The sequence below is a fragment of the Lasioglossum baleicum genome, chromosome 6, assembly GCF_051020765.1.
Source record: "Lasioglossum baleicum chromosome 6, iyLasBale1, whole genome shotgun sequence".
Classification (NCBI taxonomy): Eukaryota; Metazoa; Arthropoda; class Insecta; order Hymenoptera; family Halictidae; genus Lasioglossum; species Lasioglossum baleicum.
The window spans coordinates 13,577,815-13,602,313 of NC_134934.1; the positions used below are offsets into that span (position 1 = coordinate 13,577,815).

The window sequence follows — 24,499 nt, forward strand, 5'->3', positions numbered from 1 at the left end:
TCATCATTTTGGCTTTTGCCGCCGGAATGATCGTTGCGACACCTAGGCACCGTAATTTCTCTCACTTCGTGAAACATGCTGCGAGAATGCGGGTCATTCGTGGATTTAAACCAGAAAAGATATCCATTGCATACGGCTTCGGGAAAAGGCAAGACACTGCTGATGTCTCCAATATTAATAAAAACGAACGGATTTTATTTACACTTCTACGATATTTCCCTCAGGGGTACGTTCATATGAAATGTTCGAATAGCTCTTTATAAAGGGGGTAGAGAGTTCTCATTTCTCGATGATGGCAACGATGGGGTTTTTCAATAGTCAAAAGTGCGAAATAAACGATCAATCTAGGCCGCGATCGCCCTTAAAAGTCCTATTTTTACGTTTACGAGGCGTAATTTGCATTATTCGGCAGCGTAATTTGCACTATCCGGAAATTTAGCAATATTTTCATAAAGCTGCGACAGCTATATACATGCTGCCGAATAATTCAAAATACGCCTCGAAAACGTAAAAGTAGGCCACTTTGAGATACTTGCGCGCTGGATTGATCTTTTATATCTATTTAGCTATTGTGAATTGTGCATTATCAATTTTGCATTATCGAGGAATGGTTTGAGGCCGCCCAAGCCCAACCCTTACAATCCTCGTGTGCGTATACACACGCATACAAGTTGTACGACGTTTTTGCTTTTAGAATACCTGTAGAATGGCTGCTTCAACAAATGAAAGCAAATCCAGCTTTCGCTTCAAAAGTAACGGAATTATTAATGGATGGACGTGCTGATGATTTAGCATCGATGACAGATCGTTCTAATCTTGACAGAACAACATGGCTATCATAAATAAATTATTCAATGAACAAATGATATATATACAATTTCTAGTTATACATATTATAGTTTAATAAATCTGCGATGTTAACAATTATTTAGTACCGTTGATGTATTATTTTGGTTTGTTCAGTTTTTCTTTAGAAAAAAAGATTGTAATCTTTTGTCTGCACGAGACTACAAACTTGAAATACAAGAATAAAATTGAATTTTTTCATGTGTAATAAAAAAATTAAATGGACTATAATGTTAACGCTAAAGCCTACAATGGCGGCGCGGGGTATAAAGAGTGAGAGAGAGAACAATAGTCAGGTGTAGCCCGCTCTCTTTCTAATTGACGAGTTGGTGGGGAGAGATTCGTCCAATGAAAGTGGGGAGTGCGTAGGAAGTGAGAGTTGACTGGAGTTGACTGGCTCGCTGCGCCCCCACAAACTATCGGTGTGCGAGTGAGATAGAGATCCACCCGGCTACCATTGTAGGCTTTAGCGCTTCGTACAGACCGCGCAAGTCTATGGTAGGATGTTAATTGATGTTAATCTATTATATCTATATATATATATATATATATATATAATAGTTTGATTGAGTTTGATCACAGCTGATCACAGCCTACTTTTACCCCTACAAAGCATTTCCATGTAAATACAGATCTCTGGTAAATACTTCATTGTAACTGTTAAGTATGTATTAGTAAACGCATTAATTAACAATTTTCGTTGGAATTCATTTTGATGAGAAACCTCTGTAAAGAATGGAACACGCTATGTGTTTCATCGTGAACTGACTTATGATTGGTAGAATTTTGAGATGTACATTATAATATGTATTGCATTTCGTAAAAGTCCTTATCAAATCCAAATACATATATAGCAAGTAAAAAATATCTGAATAATTCTGTCGAATTCTGTAAGTACCAAACAGTGAGGCTACAACAAGAGGCGACACTCCGGACGGTGTTTTTGATGCGGCACGCGGGAAATTTAAATCAACTGGATTTAATTAGATCGCGGCAATATCTAATAAGTACAATTGAAGTATTTATGTTAATTTGAAAAGTTGAGAAAGAAGAAATATAATCAAATGATAACTGTAGAAAATGCAATTTTACTTATATAATTTAAATATATTACGATATATATATATTGCCGAATAAATTGGTTGTCCCTCTCGAAAAAGTCGATTTTTTCCAATATACTCTGTTACCAACCTGAAAGTTTCGAGAACGTCACAAAACAGTCACAAAACCAGGAAAACCAGTCACAAAACGGTGGAAAACAGTACAAAACAAAGGGTCCGTATAATTTCGGAACATACCATCTAAAGGTAATTCGTGGTTTACATTTACAGTAATGGAGGACTTTCGATTCCTACGTTCCACGAATTTTTCGTTTGTGCTTTGTCCTTATTAAGACTGATTCTGCCGTGGCTAATTAGTTTTGGAATTAACAACGTTCCATCATTGGATAGAGTTATTCAGAAAAAACGGTAAAACGAGGACGCACCTGAAAAGTCGAACCGTTTTATCTGGGTGACGCCATCGGCCTAAAGCCTCGGAGCCTTATAGTCTCCACAGGCCTACAGGCATTAGCGCAACCAAGGTAAGAATCCCACAACACGTTCTTAGCAGAATTCATCAAATATTTTGTATTTTTTCCAAAATATTTTACAAATTTCCGAGAATTCGTCCGTTCAGAGATTTACAGGTTCAGCTGCAGTTACACCTAAAATCAATGCAGTGTTAACCTCAATGCAACCATGGAAATACCCGAATGAACTTGTATTCAATGTAACGATTAACGTGTATTAGGTTTGAGTAGCAGTTACATTTTTACGTAATGAAATATTTCTGTTACATTTGTTTGGCTACTCTTTAATTGTTTTTAGGTTAATCAAAGTCGAAATATTATTTCATGAAAATATGTTGTCATGTTGATACAGCGTGCCGAGATTTTATAATTACTTTCACGATATTATACTCAAACGAATTAACTAAAGTTATATGACAAATCTAATTCGTTCATTCTTCGAGTTACAATTATAATAAATTTTTCGGGTGCAGATGATTAATTTGAATTTAAATGAAGAATGATCTAATTTGTATAATTCTATACATTGATTACCAGTTTATCAGTAATTTTCATGATTAAAACATAATTGATTCTCTTATAAATATTTTATTGAATTTTTCTGTTCTCTTTCCTAACAATAGCGAAGTATTTCTTTCTTCTTTTTTTTGTAAATTTAAAAATAGGCTAATGAACATTAGCATTGCATAGTCTTATCTTTTGCATCTGTTGGTAAAAACAATACTTTGATTTATCATTTCCTAAATTTTCCCTTTCTTCCTTTTTCTGTATCGTTCCATATGCCCAAAAGATATTCTTACAGGTTGAAAGTCCGTTCGCTATAGTTTCTAGTGCAGTATAAAAACGGTTTGCGGTTTACCGGTATTTATTAGTTTGTGTTGTGCTCGAGTTGAAAAAGTTTAAAACGTAAACAAAAAAGTTCCGGGCAAGAAATCCTGAAAAATAACAGTATGTATTGTATATGTGCAAAAAGTTCAGTTCAAGTATAAAGTATAAAAAGTTTGCTAGTAAAAAAAGTTACCGACGTGATATAAAAAGTATGTTCGACACGGTATGGAGCGCGCGCGTTGTGCCTTCAAGAGCGAGTACTGCACAGGTTCTTATTGATACAGGTAAGCCATGCGCTGCTACTGATGCAGATTTTACAGTGCTACATTCGGTTGGTACGGCTAAAAAGTTCACTTCTCTCAAGTAAGAGCGATTAATAACTTGTTTGAACTGTGGTCCCAGTCTTACGTCAAATTTCATTACAAACACTGTAAAAATATCACTTGTTTACAGGTTAGAATAATTCATCATGTCAGACTCTGGTTCAGAAAGTTCCTCCTCAGAGGGTTACGATGGAAGAAGAAACGCAGTTGCATCTGCCGACAATGTGGCTTCGCCATGCTACTCGCATCGTTCATCCGTATCGGGTCATAAGTCGAGAGCAAGTTCTATTTCTTCGAGAGGAAAATCTCCAGCGTCTGTTATGTCCGAAAGGGATTCACGATCGCCGGCGTATACACCGAACTCACCAGCGTATATTCCGATATCACCAAAATCTCAAAGGTCTGGGTTAGCGTCTCCTAGCGAAGAAGGTTCTCCAAGATCTATGCGTAGCTTATCAAAATCACCGCCTAATACACCGAAATCATATCGTTCGAGAAATAACTCTTTGGATTCGCCCAGAAGCGATAGAAGTTTATCTTGCTCGCCTATACCGGACGAGAGATCGTGCCCATCTACTCCTAACGACTCGAAGTCTTTACACTTGGAGGACACAGAACCAAAACAATTTGAGCTGGAGGTCGATGCGCAAAGATACGCCGATAATTCTCCTAAATCTTATTCTTATAAAAATAGCGAATCAAGACAAAGCTCGCCAAAATCGCCAAGATCTGGGCATAGTTCAGCGAAATCATTAATTTCAGGAAGAAGTTCTCCAAAGTCGGGTGCTGCTTCTACAATGGACGATCAAGAATCTGAGAAACATTCACCACCTCATTCGCCACCAATTAAAAGCGGTTCATTTAACGAATTAGACGGAGAACAAATTTCAGATGGAGACATCGAAGACGAGCCCGAGTCTATAGCTAAATCGAAACCAGCACCGATTACGCACGGCGAAGATTTGTCGGATGTTTCTGACCTTGAAAGTATGGATGGAGTTGATGGTACGGCGGAACATGAATCGGAACTTCAAGAAAATAAGCAAAACGAGGATAGACGCATCGGAGGAGAGAGAGATCACGATGATAAAGTAGAGAAAGAAGACAAAAACGCGCAAGTTGGATTAACAGAGGAAAGCGAGCAATTGGACTTCGAAGCGGACGGTCAGTGGAAGGATGAGCGTGACGAAGGTATAGAACTTAATAGTTACAAAGACATCGAAAAAGAATAAATGCAATTTGAACATAAGTAAAAAATAAATCTGATACTTTTAGGTGAAACGGATGGGCCAAATGTTAAAGACAGCAAAGATGACAAAGATAGAAAGGACAGGGATAAGGATAAAGATAAAATTAAGTTGAAGGACGGAGGCGAAGGAAATGACAAAGAAGAAGGAGAAGAAGATGGGGAAAAAGCAGAGTCAGAATTAGAGGAAGGCGAACTGAGCGATGGTGACGATGCTCGACCGGAAGAAACAGAACCGAGACCTGTTTGTCGTTTTTACAACCGCGGTCAATGCACGTGGGGTGTCAGTTGTAGATTTTTACATCCAGGCGTAACAGATAAGGGCAATTACACTATGTTTGATATGGTGAGGCCAATGACGTATCCACCGCATGCTGCCACACAACACGAGTTCAGACCGCATATCGATAGACCAAATATGGTACGACCGTTGCCTGGTAATTATGGTGGCGCGCCATCGCACACACCTAAAGTAGAGGAGCTCCCTACCGAATCTGCGTGGGAACGTGGATTACGACACGCTAAAGAAGTCAGTTTTCGTTACCGCAAAATTCTTATACATACACTAAGTATTAGGTTGGAAGGAAAGTTCTATCGTCTTTTAAATAAGCAGGTCATTTTGCTTGTAAATGAAAAACACGTGTTGCTAGTGAGTTATTGGGAAACAGGAATCGACAGGTTACCTGAAAGATGGCAACAAGTTGTTACAAATGTTATCTTTAAAATACGACAGAACGTTCCCTCTGACCTAATATAAATATACTCTGAAATTAAGAACACCTCGTTAATGATTATTTATATTTTCGCGTAGATGATGCGTAAAGCGAACAAGCGTAAAGAATCGGATATGGACTTCGAAGAAAAGAAAATGAATCTAAGCTTAGGTCAGGATGAATTAGATAGAGAAGCTGGTTACTATGTCAGAGCAGCTAGCCCAGAACCGCCCGTCGAGAGGTGGCCGCCTAGGGAGGCTCCTCGAAGGATACCGGCGCCGAGGATTACGCCTGAACGGTATGTCGAAGAACCTGATCCTTACTATGCACCACCAGCAGCACCACCGCCAGAGTATTATAGGTAACATTCTTGTTCACTATGAAACGATTCGCTCAGTTTTCTTTTCTCGTTTTGCACTTTAAAAGATAAACTTATTTATTTTTTACAGGAGAGTACATTATAAAGCAGATTCTCGTGTTACGGAATACCGAGAACGAATCGACTACCATAATGTACCTCGTGGAACACCCCATTCCGTTTCTCCACCGCCACACACAAGAGATCGCGAAAGGGAAAGGGAACGCGAACGCGACAGGGAACGAGAGTATTATGAGAAATATGAGAAAAAGCATAAGCGTCCGTCAAGGGAAGTTATAGTAGAACGTATTCCACCAACGAAACCATGGCGGGAGGAAGAACCACCGCCAGTGGAAAGGGGTAGAGGAGATGAATGGGCGGATCCTTGGATGCGACGGAAATCCCCGAGTACCGTGCGACGAAATACGTCGTCTCGACGTTCACGAAGGCAATCGTATTCATCAGGTTCTTCGTATTCGTCTACAAGGTAAACATTACGGTACAATTGTTACTATTTTATTTGTCTTGTAAATGGGTGTTATCCGAGCGGTCTCTCTGATTTTTTTAATGAATCTTTCAAACACAAATGAAATATTTTGACTTTGACACGAATCCGAAATCCAATCGAAAATCGGCGGTGGCCACTCGAGTAACGCCTTTATTAGTAAAACATCCTCTATTGGTATAGTAGTATTTTCTAGTCTCGACAAACCGCGTTATAATTAGAACTATGGTGATCACGTAAAAACTGTAACGTTGGTACATAGAACAAATACGAATTCGTAACTAATACTATTCTCGCCTGCTGTACAATGATCGAATTATCGTACGATCGCCAGTCGTGGTAATCTATTTAGAGTTCAGGTTTGGGTATAATTTCTTTGGAATTGGAGTCCGTAAATATTTATAATGAAGCCGCATCTGTTCTCAAAATTCTTACTTGTCTAGAAAAGTCATGTTCACGTTTCAACGTAGCATCTAGAACCGAATAAGATCATATGTTATTCAAATCTTCATTTTCCAAATACAAGAAGTACATAGTTATGTTTACACATCTCGGCAACCGAGGTCTCGCGAGCTTCGCTGTCCTTTTCTACGTTCGGCGCAGTCGACGCGGCCATAAAGAAATAGTATCCATTCACGATCTCTGTCACAGCAAAGAACCAAGAATTGATTAATGCCCAAACCTGTTAGAGTTATCGTAGAACCCGTAAAATTGTATATTTTAGTTTCTTTCGCAAAGATACGCGTCCGGCAGAAATTTTTTCAATATTTTTTCCGTGCAACAACGTACAAGTATCGTGTATGCTCTTTTTAGTTCTAGCCGTAGCTCGAGCCGATCTAGCTACAGTTCTTACGACTCCCTATCCAGGTCCCGTTCACCATCCCCTCCCTCTAGAACCCGTGGTGCTGGCAAAGGGAAAGCAGTCGCAACATCGCCACCCTCAAATCCTCCGGCAGTCGCAGCTGTTGCGCCCCAACGCGGTGCCATGCTAATGAATCCACCTGCTCCTTCTCCACGTCCACCGAAAGGTTCCATTTCACCTACAACCGGTACGTTGCACCGACGTGCCGGGCTGAACCCTCCTGCGCCAAGCCCTCTATCGTCTCATCAGCGTCATCACGAGAAGGCAAGGGATAAAGCAGCTATAGCAGCAGCTGCTGTGGCAAAGGTTATCAAAAGTCGATCAAGATCCAGGTAAACATTTCAAATAGCATTCGTCATTCACATGGTTTCAACGGTTAACGAACACATTTGGGATCTTATCACTTGGTACTTTGATAAACATATATTTTTCAGATCTTCGCACAGCAGTTCCGGATCAGAGAGCAGCGGTAGCAGTAGCGACTCTAGCGAATCAAGTTACTCGTCTTCTTCCAGCGAAACACGCCGCAGGAAAGGCTCAACGCCGCCGATAACGCGAAAAGATTCGAAAGGTATCGATGCTCTGAAGCTGAGCGGAACTAAACAACAGATCAAGCTGACGCTGAAACCAACTAGCAATGCCACGGCTGTGAAAAAGATCGATCGGTCCGGTATGATGGCCGGAAAGAAGAGACCGTTAGAATCGCCACCTTTGATTGATAGCAAAGCAAGCGTCGCCGCGGCTGCAGCGAAAGCAGCTAAGAAAGCGAGTTCGAGACGGGAAGAACTGTTGAAACAGTTGAAAGCAGTGGAAGACGCGATTGCTCGTAAAAGATCAAAAGTTTAATAACGCAGCTTTACTGCCTTAAAGGTAAATATGTACCTTCTTGCATAAATATTTCGTAGATGTACCGTGTAATTAGCTGCAGTAATGATAACGTGTGATATCAGAACAGGAACGTTGTATTAGGGACAGTTACGTTTCTAATCGAGCAGATCGTTCTAATCGCGATATCAAGATTTTATCTTTTGATTTTTCTTTTTTCTCTCGGTATAATATGTAAACAGACACAATGTTGAACGAACGTCATTATTGTACAGTTTCTTCATTGCTGGAACTTAGAGAAGCGTGCGTCTTTTCACGTATAAAATATTATATATTGTATATGTGAGAATTTCGAGCATTGAAGTTTTTTTTTTTAAGGATCGATCGAGTATAGCGATCCGTAGAAGTAAGGTAAAAAAGGAAAAGTAAATGAACTGCTGGACTACGTCGTGGACAAAATGCCAAACGCACGAAAACATAAAACAAAACATGTAACTTATTTATGTATGAACGACAAAGATTTCGTTGAAGTATGTAAAACGTATATTATTGTCACCGGTGTATAACATTTTTAAGCACGATATGCGAGCAAGTTTGGTGATATTAAACGACAATAAGATGTCGCGCCTGTACAAATAATCTATAATCTCCTCTTTTCTATTTTGTTAACCGATTAAGTATATATTCTTTACGTTATCATTAAAACGAAAGAAAGAACATCACCCATCAAACGCAATTGCATTCAAAATTAGATGTTAATTAGAATGGCCGTTAATGAAAGTAGATCATCGGCGGATAATAGGACAATTTCACTTAACCCTTTGCCGTACCATTTTCTTTATAGTTACAGCGACTAAAACGTCTTTATCCCGAAGAATTATTATTTTTTTTAAAATTTATATTTTTTGTATGGCTACATTTATTTTAATGCTTAAACATTGGTTACAAACGAATAAAATTTTATTTTATTTAAAAAGAAAGGCGTAACATTCATATTTATTAGACTTTGTTTAAAATCTTAATGACGAGTCTAACTCGTTAAAATACGGCAAGGGATTAAGGGAACAAACGTGAACTCAATATAACGAAACGTAAGTGCACGGTGTAATGTGCATTATCCTATATTGCTGCTTTTTATGTTATGTTTATTGCACACAAACAGGTGAAGTTGTATAATACTGTCACCGGCAACCATTCGAAACAAGTATACAGCGTGTCCGAAAAATCTTGTACATCCTTAAAGTCACTTTTCTTCTTTGCGAAAATGTTCTCCGCGGTTTTGCTCAAGAGTTATTAACAAGAAACACAGACCAATCGGACCGTGGTGTTGGCATTGGAATTAGTTGAGCCGAAATCCTTCCGCTGTAGCGGCGCTCTGATTGATCTGTCTTTTCCGTTAACTACTCTTTAACTTTTAGTACTCGAATGGTGACTCTGAGGCGTCACTAAAAATTACGAAACATTTAGGTATTGCATGAGGTATTATATTAATTTGATATTCATACAAAGAAAGCAATGAATATAGAATGGACTTTTTCTAGGACGGAAGAAATGTTTAATGTTCGAGTTCAAATAGGTCCGTAAGATACAGATGTGTATGTAGCGCTCCTGTATCTTGCAATCATTTGCAATGATCATTTGCAATCAGATGCAAATCATTTTTATTTTCCATAAAAAACCCAGCAGTCTATTTAAGATAGCACTGTATTTATAATTTGTGTCTTCCGACGTTGAAAAGAGTTTAATCTCTTTCGCGGTACAAATAAATAAAAAGGGGACGCGGAACTTTAGAGTACCTCTGTTTACATTATTAAATATGTAGGTATCACTTACTAAGTGATAATTTTAAAATAGCCATTCTAATTCGAAAACGAATTTTTCTTCCGGCCTGAAATATTTCTATTTTATATGATTTTCTTCATTTTATCGATATAAAAATGATATAATACCTCGTACAATACTTTCAGCAGTTTAATAAAATCTTAAATACGTTTAGTAACTTATTGAATAGAAATTTAATAATGCAACAAATATGTTAAATATTGGTATAAGAATTATTAGTGGCGCCTCCGAGTCACCACTCGAGTGCAAAGGGTTCACATTCAGTTACTCGCACACCACTTTCTGCATAACTGGTTACATGGAATTTTATACGACTCCAACGCAAATCAATATCTAATCAATAAAATAACTACTTCAATGCAAAATAAATATTTGCTGGGGTGGTCGACACCTTTGGTTTTGTTTGCAACATTATTTTCTACTTGTTTTGAGATTGTAAGTGCTATATGCGAGTAATTACAAGTTAACAAAGATACGGAGAAGATTTTCCCAAAGGAAAAAGTTACTTCCAATGACCTTGGGAATCAACCCTTTCAAGGAAGTACAACATTTTTCGGACACCCTGTACAACCACTATCAGATTTCGAACTATTCTTAAAATAGTAGTTAACGCATTGAAAAAATAAAATTTGTTGAACGAACGTAGCGACGCGGGGAAAACTACTAAGAAAAATGTATTCTTTTATACAACTTTTTATAGGCTAGTGAAATGAAATCCTACATGCAACAACAGTAGTAAAAGTACAGAAAATCTGATAAAATGTGAAAATGAATACATGCATATACGTAAACGTAAAATGGATGTGACAATGTATTTTGTACTTTCGACAAACAGATTATATTACATTCGTATTACAAGTCCTTTTTTTTTATCAATTACTGAGACGAACACTTTGTTAACAATAAAATTTATTAAATATAAATTACAAAACAAGGTCGGAAATGGTATATCCATAAGAATAATTGTACTATGTAGGTGTAGTCTGATTGGTTAAACAATCCATACATAGGTGAAAAAGGAATACATACTTTGCTTTAATATACTGTATATATTACCAAACATAAACGACAATTCTTTCATATGCTTACGTAATTCAATTGAAATTTCTATCTCGAAAATAGTAATTTCTCTATATATAGACAAAATATCACCAAAAATGCGTAAGACTTATCGACGACTTCGGATACGTATTCAAAATGGTGAAATACCACGTGAGCTAAGTAAAACAGTTTTCCCAAAGAACACAATAAACCGCTTAGCAGATATTTTGGTTGATTATACATTGTATAATTGAACGATACCACGGTTACATACAATTCCGAGAATTGTATTAAGGGAGATATAATTAAGAAAGCTACCTAAACAACATCAAAAAAAAGCTTAGACCAATCCACCCAATGAAAAGAAGCTAATTCATAATTTTTATAATCTAGAAGTAGTTGCGTCGGTGTCCGATTGTCTATTGACGCCGTTCGTTTCGGTGTTGTCTTGATTCGTGCGAATTGGAAGTCCCATAAATCTGTTTGTACCGTTTAAAGTGCTGCGTCTTGATCTAATCGTAATGTTGTCATGAGCCTTCACCTCGTTGTATCTAAATAAACCGTCGCCGGGTGGAGGTAGCGAATTTTTCGACGTTTTGTACCACCACTGATACGTGACGTACCATGTCAGAACGGCGGCTACGCCGCCGATGAATTTCTCGATCATGATATGATAATAGAGCATCGTGGATATCAACATAATGTCCCATAACAGCTGTTGCAGCGTCATCGCGACGAAGAGACCCCTCAGATAGGGGGTGAGCTCTTTGTGCGCCTTCTTCAAGAACTCTAGATCGGAGTTCGACAAATTCCGAAGTGGTCCGGTACTAGGATCATTCGGAGTGGTTCGCGAGTGTTCCTCTCGCATAACCAAATCTTTTATACCCTCCCATCCCACCAACGAGGAGCCCTCCTCTGCTAGAATTAAACTCGAATATATCAAGATAAACGTGTGTCCGGATATGTCGAGACCACTCCAGAATTTGCCGGACTGAAGGCATTTCGCTTTCGTCTGCAGTTGTACGTCCCTCGTGTTCAGGCATCGACCGTAATTCGTCTCGATGTAATTGAACAATCTGATCCATAATAACCAGGCGATCGTTGCCAGGGCCAATCTAGCGAGGTGTTTTAGTAGAAAGGACCGACGACCGCAGCCAAGTGTGTGCGCAGTCAACACCACCCATGGAACGGTTACGGTCAGCAGCCACCCCCATCCCCACTTCACGAAGTACTGGTTCAGCATATTGTCCGAACGTGAGAAATATGTTCTTGGCATTGTGATAAAGTCCGCTATGATCGATACTACGAATATCGCACCACAATATATAGCAACCTTAAGTCTTGTGTCGAACAGCAACGATTTCTTACAAACATGTAAAAACATCGTCACGAGAATTAGACCTATGGAACTGGGAGCAGCGGTCGGCCGAGTTCCGCCTCTGTCCTCGTGCGATGAATTCGGACGGAAGTTTAAACGGCTCGATCTTATATTACTTGCTGTTGAACCGAACATCGTGGAATTGCCAAGCGTAGGGTTCACAGTTCTTCGTTTCCCCGTAGCCATCGTGTAACCAGTACCGTACAGGTTATTGCACGTACATATGTTATATATGTTTTATTGGTATATCCAATACACGGCGCATAGACACATGTCGAACTATTTTCTCTTACACGAATCGAGGTTAGATTCCAGCCGATTTTATTGTTCTCTTCATATACAGTTAACAACTTTGATTTATATGAATTATTGTTGGATCAGCTGATCGAAATTAGTAGTCGAGTTACACACTACATCGCACACCCGTTACTTAAAATAGTACTACTTACTACAACTGTACGTAGTACCAAGTAAATGTGACCCACACTCCACACTGATTTGCTCTGTCATCCATGGTCAGCCATCCCCACTACCACTCTGTAGAAATTCATTCGAAACTGAATATCTACATAGTTTCTTGTAATGTTTTATTTGCATACGAAAGCACTTCGAATTTTACCTCGTCGAATATCCGAAACGAGGTTCTGCAACACTTGTAGCGCGTAAATTGACAAACTTCTTTATTCGTTGGATATTTTCATTCAAATTCTTTTATTTCGAGAAAGAATTATACATTCGAATAATCAACGAAATTTAATGTATTTAAGAAAATACAATCTATAGAATCATATACAATTAGTACCATTTGCTTCGGGGTTGGTATACTTTCGTTTCGAAACGAAAGCGTTTACAAGAAAGAAATCGGTACAGCATCATTGCACTTTGGAATGACGAGTAATCAATGTATATATAAATACAGAAATTTTCGATAAAACGAATACGATAATACAAATTTGACTAGAATTAGATTTTTATTCGCTATTCGATTTCTATTATGCTGCCACTAGCGTCAGTGTGCAATAAGCTCTATTTATTCCTTGTAGGAGATGATCATTCGAAACATATCGTTCGAAACGTCATTCGAGATGAATAATGAATTTACATAAAATAATCTCACACGCACGCTGTTATGTAATATTAGAAAAGGAACTTTGCTATTATCTCTTCCAGGACTTTGTTAAACATACATATGCAATATGTTCTCTAATAACATGCGAGTAGTTTTGCAAATTTAAATTTTATACATATGCTCATCAATTTTCTATATAACTTTTGCAAGGCACCATTGAGAGTTCGTTTAAAATATGTAGACATTAACAATGGCCTCCTAGAACGAAAATGATTTGTTTGAACGATGATTTTATAATAAATTAGGCAACTATGAAAATCATTGTTACTATTAATGTGTTGACTAGCTCTAAACAGATTTGTGACCAGTCACCTTTAATAATAAATTCACTTAAATATATTCACGAAACGGACTTACGTTACCGTTTCGTTTCGTTGTTGTTTATTATGATTGCTTTTGAGTGGTGAAGCTGGAGTAATGTACTTAAAAACAAGTATAGCTGCTAAGTATAAACGGAAAAATCATTAAACACTTATACGTGGCAGACTAGTCACGATGGAATCTAATTTGACAACTTGAACGTTAGACGTCAGGTAAAGTTCCTTCTGCGACTCTATATTATACGAAGACCAATAAGTTATTAATTCTGGGAACCCGTCTTCGCTCGTATAATCGATTTTAATTGAACTAAAACGAGCACGTAAATTCAAATTCGGTTGACAATCCGCAGCTTGACACAGTTGAATAATGTCGCTCTGACTCGCGTTCATCACTTGTACGTCCGTATAGTTTACAAAAACTATTAATACTCTTTCTATCAACCTTCTCTCTGTAATAGCAGACGCTGTCTTTGTATGTTCGGTTATCGAATCGATCCATTGCCAAAACTTGATGGCGAATCCGGAAGTGTATGGATTCCCAGGTGTAACGAGAAACGCTGGTTTCGATACGAAAGAATTTTGACTAACATGATCCCATATGGTTATCGGCTGGCTTCCAGCTGCCTGCAACGTTAAGTTTATGCTAGCTTTGCAAAATTCTCCAGGACACGAACCTTCATTTTCTATAGATAGTGAGTGATATGATGTAGGCTTCCAACTATGTTTCTCGTCGTCGTGCTTTAATGTTTCGAACATACGAAACGGTACCGACGACTTTACGACGGCTTGTTTATATGATTCTGGTAGCTTCATAGCATGAAGTAAACCAATGAACGTCATTGTTTTAACCGTGCCTGCAAAGACAAACCAATTCCGTATAAAAATAAAAGTCATAACGTATCAACATATAAAAAATAAATTGTCGCTTACTTTTTCTGCTATTATTCTTGCAAACATAAGATATAGTATCGGTGGAAACAAGACTGTATATGTCAATTAGCGAACAGTCTCCAGGCGAATATCTTCCTAAAAGGTTACCAGTCTTTCCAGATAAAAGAACAAGATTAGGCATACTTTTTATCGCTACTTCTATGCTCAAAAAATCTGCGACTCCGTCCGAATCGATATCTGGCAGAATGACAGGTAGTTTCTCGAATGTATGGATTTTTGAGCTCCAGTGTATAATGCCTGCAATAGGCTCGATACTAGCTAGGAGGCCTTGATCGCCGGCAACTATGCAATCCGGTTTCCCAGACTTATCTGTATCGACTGAATTACAATCCATTTCGGTAGGTGATCTTTTCAACGAGACCAGCCATAATGGAGAACCGCTACTTTCTTGCAACGACATAATCCCTCCTCCTGCTGATATTTGTCTTGGATCTTCGGTTGTGTCGTTCCCTTTGTATTTTTGTCCACGAACAAAGAATATCAGATTAGACGGTTTGTCTTGAATGATAGAGATAGGCCCATACAATTCTGAAAATGTACACATAAATAAAGTAACAAACGTTTCATTAAATAATTATAAAAGATATACATACGAAACAAGATATTCTATCAAACATACCTAATCCATTTAAAGTTCTATGCCACGATATAGATGATTTCGGTTCAGAGATTGTGGGGCACACCATTGAATTGTTGCAAGGTAAAACATACAAAAATACGACTATTATCACGATGCAAAGTAATATGGATGCAACCAAACAAAATCGACGAAAAGGAGACATGTCGCGTGGCTTCCACAAATCATTTTGGTCGTTTCCCTCGATCGACATTATTGGTACGTCATCTCTATAATATTTAAACATGTTCTGTCCGTTTTTCATCCGATTCATTGCATTTTTCGTTTCATCCAAAGGATAATATATTCCATTTTCATGAACTATTGTTGATTCCTACAATTTTTTTAAAGTTTATAACATACTTTCTACATTCTTCATGGAAAGTAAGTCGACACGCTTTCTCTTGCATAAAAGTAACATTCAGTTTTGTCGATTAGTTTTAAAAGAGCAACAACGATCGTATCAACTTCGCACCAGGTGGTGTTTTAATTTTCTTGTATTTGAACTTTTTCTCTCTAACATCTGATAATTATAAAGTTTGACGAACAATATGGAACAGAGGGAGTAACAAATACTACATCAAACAATCTCTTATTACGCAACGGAACAATAGATTACCAAGTTTTATTTAAATGTACCGATATACTTAAGGAAAATAATAAACAAACGATTGTTATACGTGAGAAATATGTTGACAAACTATCTAACGAGATAAATATATGTACGCGTATGTTTATAAACATTTTGTAGTGATTTATTATTATTTCTATTAGCGTACTTCTGAATTAGCATTGGTTTCGTATTCGAGCAATGTTTAAACAAATATATTGTTGCGTGTCAACGTATTTTCCAACGATGGGTATATGTATATTGTGTGTAATCGTTCAAGTACGCTATTTTTTTCACATTCTTCACTAAATAGTAATGGATTTACCATGCTTTCGACTTCATTTGTATTATTTAATACAGTGATTAATAGCATTTCTTCGAATTTAATCTTACCGCTAGCGGATCGTCGGTATGTTCTTTAGGAGCTTCGTTTTGTTGGGGCAAACAATCTTCATCTTCTGTATCGGTGTTACTTATACTTTGTGGCAAAGGCGCGTAACCCTTGCCACCGTGATGATCAATCGACATGTCGAACGACGCTTTAAGAAAATATATCGCCGACTTCGAAAAACCGAACTCAATGTTTATGTGAGCACATATGTATATTTATATCATCACCGTATCACTGTCTGTCAACTGCAAACTGCAAAGTATTAATAGCGCGTGAACATAGTTAGAGTCAAATATCACTTTACAGTATACCAACAATCAGTGCCGGCGTTAGGGTAGGGCGCATTTGGGCGATCTCGCGGCGAAATTCTCGCCCGGGGCCCCGGGGCGCCAGACCTGTAGGGACGCCGTCGACGCTGCTGCCCAGTGCTGAGATAGTGAGAGTGAGATATTGCACGGGTTTCACCTTTATTGTTAGACTTTAGAGTACTTTCATGGACCTACAGTACTTTAGACCATATATATAAATATATATGGTCTAAGGCAGTGCTTCCCAACCTTTTTATCGTCGCGGACCGGTCAACGTTTGATAATTTTACCGCGGCCCGCTGAAGGGGGGGGGGAGAGGGACGTTGATTGTTTATATTTCAGATTGTTCTGATTTAATAATTTTAATTTAATTGTATTTAATATTCCTTGGGCGGACCGGTACCATTTGATCCACGGACCAGTACCGGTCCGCGGACCGGGGGTTGCGGACCACTGGTCTAAGGGTTTCACGCGCATGTGCGACGATTTTTAGCGTCAGTAACGTAAAAGTGTGGCTAAAATGGGGTACCTTGGTCACCCCTCCTAATTTCGTAAAATTTGTTATAATTTGATTTTGAAATATGAATATGTACAACATGCGTGTGTTGTATTAAAATTTAATATGTATGTATTAGATGATTGCATAAGTTCGTGCCCGAGATTTTTATAAATGTCGCAAACTGTACTGCACGACGGATTGTATAATAAATAAAAATGATATATATATAGTCATCATTCTTTTCTACAATTGGAAAATTCTTTATTTATCGTATTCTTTAAAATTTAACTATTGAATTTTATTTTCAAATCGAGCACGAATTTATGCAATCATCTGATTCATATAATATATAATATATAATATATACATATCATTCAACTACGCTCTCGATTGAAAATCAAATCGCTAGAAAATTCGATTTTGCTGACTTGATCGATACCATTGCGCGACTGCGCGAACCAGAGAGATATTCTGCGCGAACTTAGGTACTTACTGGTACTTACGATAAAAAACAATAAAAAACGATAGCAGACGACAGCGTTCCAATCCCTTCAGTATTACCAAGTATTACCAATAGAAATAGAAGTAAAATTTGAAATACAGAATGTAATTCAATTTTCATTTTCATTAGAATTTATTTGAACAGATAAATTTGAAAAAAAAAGAAAGTAAAGCAAATTTTAATAAGCTACCGTTACACTACAATAATGATTGTTAAAATATTTCACTCTTTTAAACAATGTTTTTGTTGTCACCATTCGAGTGCTAAGGGTTAAAGGTCTTACGCTTTCCTTGGAAGCTAAGAAGATAAAGAGAAAGTTCTCATAGGAGCCTCTGACAATAATTAAACACCAAGAGTAACATTTACAAGAACTTCCTTTATTTCCTTCCGCTACTACATAAATATATATTGTCATATATTTACATTTAAGTCACCTTTATTTAAGAATCTATAGTTGTAATAACATATCTATTACATCATAAATCTTCCATCTAAACACGTATGTATATTTTGTTATGTGTGTCTATTAAATAAATATACTTACATTTACATGTATTTATATATATTACTGTTCTCTCTCATTCTATATACACATATATATATTTAACATCATATTTTTAACATTGAAATATTTCTTAGGATACAAGCATTTGGTGATAAAGGAAAGTACAAATATTCAATTTGGAATTAGGTACATTGTGTAATTTGCTTGTACAAGCATACAATCAATTAACTTTATGAAACACATATAAAATTTCAATTGGAAATGTAATGTAATCACACAAAAATATCGTTAGTTGTGCCACATTTTTCTCCTTCCACAATTGTATAACATTCCCTTAAAGATTTTCTTACTTCTAAAAACAATTGGCACAATGTTAAGTAGATCTGAGAGAACAACTTGGAACAAAATGTTTTCTAATAATATTTTTCGGTACTCGTAAATCTAGTAAAATATTGATCGATCTTTCACTAAATTTTAAGACTATTTTATTATTTAATTTACTGATATATGGTACGAAAAATATTCGTAATATGCTAAATAAGAAAGAACTAAGAGTACTAAGTAAAAAAATAGTTACTGTGGAAAACAGTTACATTTCCATTTAACTTTCTTATCCTTCTTTGCAATAAAATTAAAAATATATGGAAGTTACTTTCTTTCATCTTATTTTCATTGTTACACTCGGTATTACAATTAAACCATAGCCATGCACCGAGTCACATTGTTCAGAAACATACATTTGTTAAATTCGTAAGTACCGTAATTGTTAATAAAATATGGATACAATTATTTATTAATATCGTTCAACTATGTTTTCTTGAATTTTTATTATATTTTCTCGTCAAGAAGATATTACGTCGAAATGATTAATCTCAAAGTTAGTACTGATTCTAAAGAAAATTGCAAAATTCTCATAGTTCATTTGTCATACCCACGTTAGTTTGTACACATTAATTATACGCACATAACGAGACACATTACCGAGACAAGCTACAGAAATACTCTTCATATTCCTGTCGTACAATTAGCAATATACTATAAAAAATATGGAGACTTGCTGATTTTTCAAATGAAACTAGCTATTGTATGTTATGCTTCCTTTAAAATTATACGTATGAAATATATGGATTGTGTCAAAGAGATTCGCTTCTAATACTATGGATCTTAAATGCACAATTAGGATTTAAAAATATATCGAGATCTGATTGAGTTAGATGATCCGGTTTTGGACACGTACAAGAAATCCATCGATTTCATTGATCAATTTACAATTATATTGCGACGTATAGACAAAGAAAACATGTGTTTAAAAAATCTGTAAGAAATTGGAAGTTTTCCTTTTACAACACACAGAGTCTTCAACATTCTTTGGTTTCATTGATAAAAAAGAAATTCTTGATTAGAATTTCTATCATCATCACAGATCGACAAACATTATTTCCTTGATAAAAAATGGACTGTTTGTTGCGGAATGCAAAAAAACTGCAAATGTTGCATGGCATGTTTCTTAATCCTCTAATTATAAAATAAACTTTACCGTCATACTTGTAATGTGAAGTTACGATTGATACCGTTAATGCAATTTATGCAAGCGTACATTGCACACAATATTCGGACAAATGTTAGAAATAACGACAGTTAGTTTTTCTAACATTTTGCATAACTTAAAAGTAAACTTCTATAATTAGTCATGTAAATTGGTGGTGGAACATTAATATATATCTAATAAACCTCTGTGTTCTAGTGAATCCTTTAGCGTTTGGAATAACTGCATCTGTTGCTCTGGTTTTAAGCTGTATACCTGCATTGCATAGAATAAAAAACATACGTTTCATCAGTTTTAAGATGTTATTTTAAATAGATAGTATTACAAAAATTATATCTTGTTTGCTGATAAGCTGAGTTCGATTATTAAGTAATAATAAAAAGCCGCAAATAGCAATACCAAATGTTATAAAAATATTTGCTTTACCTGTTGTAGAAGTTTTTGAGGCGAAGCAGTTTGAATAAACGAAGATATATAGACATTCACAAATGTTGCCATTAAATACTGACAATCGAACCTGTCCATTATGCCTCCGTGTCCAGGAATAATGTCTCCAAAATCCTGTATGAAACGAAACGAATTTTATTGAGGTGTGCGAGAAACGACTCTGAGATTCTCGAAATAATTTATTCTTTATATGTTAAACATTAAAATACTATCTTACCACCTATAATGAAATTAGTATTTAAAATTAAAACTACCTTAATTTTGAACGCTCTCTTAAAGCCACTGGCAAAGAATCCTCCGAATGGCCCGATTACAGAACTGAATACTGACATCGATAGCGAGTGTAATAAGAATGGATATAGTGTCACGGTGGATTTTCCACTAATCTGAAAAAGATAAAGTAAAACGTTTTCCACAGACGTTCTCACAAAATGCAAACTACATTTTGGGTTCTCGGATGATTTACCACTTTCCATACAACTTGTAAACTGCCAGGCAATCCATATTCCTGAGGTTGGAACAAACTAGACGGTTCGCAATCAATAGTCATTCGTCCTAACGCTTCGCTGTATTCAATTGGACAAACAAAGTAGCGGTACTGACACATCACATACGATATCTGAAATACTCTTTCTCTGATTTCTGTTTGCGAGAATGCAATTCTTTAGAAATGTCTTTTTTAACAAAATAAAACTATTACCATTAGACCAAGAATAACCGTTGAGATACCACCACCTATAAAACCTTCCCAAGTCTTTTTCGGAGATAATTTAATTAAAGGTGTTTTACCAAAGAAGAAACCGAACATGTACGCCATCACATCGTTTGCTACTATCATACTAACTGGAACAATAAACCTGAACAAAGTAAATATACATGATTAAACAATATATTTCCAGAGCAATATTGATTTACATAAATAAATGACTCACCATATCAAACCTTCGAAAATATTCTTTATTATGAGGTAACTTTGTGTCACGACGATAAGTAGAGCAACGTGTGTCCAAGCAAATAAGGAAAACTGTTTCATATAGTATTTCTTTACGAGTGACAGTACAAACCATACGAAACCAACGATGTATAGACAAAATGAAATAAAACGGTGGTAGGTAACAAGTATACGTAAATATTCCTAAAAAGATAAGAGAAAAAGTATTAATAAAAAAATTCACGAGATATTTGGGAAATTAGAAACATGTAAAAAGATTATGGACTCTAAAGTTTTTGTAGCATTTAATGCGGGAAACAGCATTTCATATGTACAGATCTAATAGAAGCCTCAGAAAGTAGAACTGGAAGCCATATAAACTATATAAAGATAATACTCAAAGGTGTCCATTGATTTTATGTCAACCTATATCGGTTCGTAAAACTGTATTTCATGATTTAATTCAATTACATTTACAAGGTAAAATACATAACATGGCCATCTATATTATTCTTGTTCTTAGCGAATTGATAAAAAAGACTTTTTCATATTATACACGATATCAAAAGTTTAACTTCAACAAATTTACTAAGAAATGCCCTATACAATGAAATTATACAACATTTATACAATCATACAAGATATATAATTGCATGATGGTTACTCACCGTTCTGTTAATAACCACAGCAAAATAATCCATTAAATTTTCTCCGTAAAAGAAATAATTGGATGTAATTAAGAAATACCATGAGAGAGATCTAAACCATGGTAAACCATGAATTCTGTAGACAGCATATCCAATGTTAATAATTTCTTGGAAACATTTAACTTGTACAACGAGCGTCTATCAAAATATATATGAAAACATGTAATATTTCCTTATAAATTACATGGTGAAATTTAGCAGAGAAAGAACTTACTGTAGCCATCAGTGCTAAAGGTCCAATATAAATAATTCCACAGAATCCAATAATCATAAACAGTGTAAAAATAGTTCTAATCACCCAATTTTTCCAGCTGAAATATTTCATAATTTTTACAGTATTCAATATAATGTATATCATTCGTAAATAACAAAGGTAATGCGTATAAGAATTTTACCGATCAGGCAAGCCGGAAAGGGCCGAATTCAAAATGTGAGGAGTATGATCAGTTCCCTGTGGGAGGCTCTTCGCCATCTCCTCCACTTCCAACTTTGCGTCGTCTTCGGATTCCACATCTTCCTTCTATACGATATAACATAAATACAGTTTTTATTAACTTTGCCGCATTAAGAATGGTTTCCAGGATTGTGCAAGGGTATGGGATACACTTTCTCGATAATGCATGCGATGGGGTTTCTCAGTAGCAAAAAGCACTATATAAAAGTTTACGAAGCATAATTTGCATTATTCGGCAATGTAGTTTGCATTATTCGGAAGCATAAAGCTACGCGTGTAGCTATTTTCATAAATAGACTGCGGATCTTTATGCATTTATAGCAAAATTGAGTAGATAAAGTTCAAAATTGTTAAAAATTTTAATAATTGAATATGTCAATATATGATTTCTCCTCTTTTAAAATCATTAAGGGAAAGAAGTTACATACAATTTAGTTTCGATTTTTTGCAATCTATGCAGACAATTTTTATTTTGTTATTTAAATTATGCCTTGTAAACGTAAAAATGGGACTTACGAGGGCAATCATGGCCTAGATTGATCTTTTATCTAGTGCTTCTGACTACTAAAAAACCTTATCTTTGCATTATTGAGAAATGAGAAGGCGCAACCTGCACCCTTGCAATCCTGGAAACAAGTTTACCCCCTTAAGTATGAGTTTGAAAGAGTTTATACTACTAAATTTTATTAAATGAAATTTTAGTTCGTAGAAAAAATTCAATTGCCTATATATGCTTAATGCGACTTGGTGGAAGGAATTTGTATTTGTTTCCATTAGGAAATATATTAAAGTTGCAACAAAAGTGTTCATGCAAATGTAGATTTCCATACATTTGTGTTCATGTATGTAATCACATATTCTCTTAAACTTTAATGACAGACTGTATAGTTTAAGAAACACCTACAAGTTATATGAAAGATAACAGCATGTCTACATTTATTATCATAATTCATAATGAAAAAAAAAATATTACTAATAGTGCACAAAAAATTGCTGTACTATTATTCAAAGTATCAGTATCTAATTAGGTACCGTATGAGATAGTATACCAATTTCATATCCATAAAATTGAAAAAATCATAAGGAATGGAAATATTCTAGGTTGGAAAAAATATTGAATTTTCAAGTTAAAATAGCTCCGAGTGCAAAGGATTAAATATATCAATCATAGAAGGAGTGAATATGTAAATGTATAGAAACTTGGAACTTGTTATGTGAAAAGTACATGTTCCAATTAAGATAGGAAATACGTCGTATAAATACTATCAATTAATTAATTAATGTAAAGATACAATTAAAAAATGTTTCATCTAGAAATATAATTGTGTATAGAAAGAATGTATTTTTGACGAACACTGTATAGCTCTACAGCCGCATTCCCACCGCTGTATCATAAAAATAATATTAGCGGCGCGGCGGATTGCATTAGTGTAATGATTTAGTGTTAGTAGCTGTCACAGTCGTTATTCAATTCATTTAATATGTATGTATAACATCGAATACAAAGGTCAACACGCAGTTATTCACACTTAATGACACGACGGGAGACACAAACAAACTAGCAAAAAAATAGTTACGCGGCATTGAAATGAGACTTGCAAAATAGAGAAAAGCCGTTTACCTGGTCGTCATTGACGACTATTCTCTTCCGAATTTCCGTCATGTTTTATACGTTGAATGGCTTTACGACACTTGCACTTCAATGAAAAACTTAAAGTAAAAAATAGCAAAGTGACCACTGGTTCATACGGTTCACCTGCATATTTACAAATTTAAATAATTAATTAAATACAACGGACGTGACAAACAGCTATCATCTTTGCGCAATGCAAACTGACAGGTTAGCGCAGGGCACGATCACGATCATCGTCGACGTTCGGTTTATTTCGAGTACCTTCGGAAAATCAATGATAAAAAATGACTGACAAGTGAATGGAAACTAACGACTCGTTCGCAATCATTCGCAATACACCACGGCACGCTTACGTCGTTTAGATTGGCTGAGCCGGAATCCGTGCATTGTAACCGGCGCGCTGATTGGTTCATGTTTTTCGTTAATAACTCAAAAACAAAGCCGCGGAGAAAATTTTCGCAAAGGAAGAAGTTATTTGAAATTACCTGAGGAATCAGCTCTTTCGGAATACAACATTTTTGACTTGTACTTGAGTTAATAAAATTGATCACGAAGATATACAGGGTGTCCCAAAATTCGTGAAAATCCCGAAAGGGGTTGGTTCCTCAGACCA

The 24,499-nt window shown here is 36.1% G+C and overlaps 4 protein-coding genes across 4 annotated transcripts; 1 reads left to right on the plus strand and 3 right to left on the minus strand.

Moving 5' to 3' along the window:
* The first annotated feature begins 2,141 nt into the window (after positions 1–2,141).
* On the plus strand, positions 2,142–8,712 carry LOC143210116 (uncharacterized). The gene is made up of 6 exons (XM_076426662.1): positions 2,142–4,758; positions 4,843–5,342; positions 5,625–5,887; positions 5,976–6,371; positions 7,203–7,583; positions 7,686–8,712. Exons 1-6 carry the CDS (start codon positions 3,714–3,716, stop codon positions 8,095–8,097), a joined length of 2,997 nt encoding a protein of 998 aa, XP_076282777.1. The 5' UTR covers positions 2,142–3,713; the 3' UTR covers positions 8,098–8,712.
* A 2,098-nt stretch (positions 8,713–10,810) lies between these two features.
* LOC143210119 (acyl-coenzyme A diphosphatase FITM2-like) lies at positions 10,811–12,523 on the minus strand. The gene has a single exon (XM_076426665.1). The coding sequence runs from the start codon at positions 12,521–12,523 to the stop codon at positions 11,342–11,344; it is 1,182 nt and encodes a 393-aa protein (XP_076282780.1). The 3' UTR covers positions 10,811–11,341.
* LOC143210117 (uncharacterized) lies at positions 12,501–16,662 on the minus strand. Its single transcript, XM_076426663.1, has 4 exons — positions 16,357–16,662; positions 15,357–15,687; positions 14,717–15,265; positions 12,501–14,640 (listed from the first exon to the last, which is right to left on the minus strand). The coding sequence occupies exons 1-4, from the start codon at positions 16,489–16,491 to the stop codon at positions 13,931–13,933; spliced, it is 1,725 nt and encodes a 574-aa protein (XP_076282778.1). The 5' UTR covers positions 16,492–16,662; the 3' UTR covers positions 12,501–13,930.
* A 1,357-nt stretch (positions 16,663–18,019) lies between these two features.
* Positions 18,020–24,137, minus strand: Cds (CDP-diacylglycerol synthase). Its single transcript, XM_076426664.1, has 10 exons — positions 23,875–24,137; positions 22,195–22,319; positions 22,014–22,110; positions 21,761–21,937; positions 21,094–21,296; positions 20,862–21,018; positions 20,628–20,780; positions 20,416–20,547; positions 20,141–20,275; positions 18,020–19,969 (listed from the first exon to the last, which is right to left on the minus strand). The coding sequence occupies exons 1-10, from the start codon at positions 23,914–23,916 to the stop codon at positions 19,880–19,882; spliced, it is 1,311 nt and encodes a 436-aa protein (XP_076282779.1). The 5' UTR covers positions 23,917–24,137; the 3' UTR covers positions 18,020–19,879.
* Between the last annotated feature and the right edge of the window lie 362 nt (positions 24,138–24,499).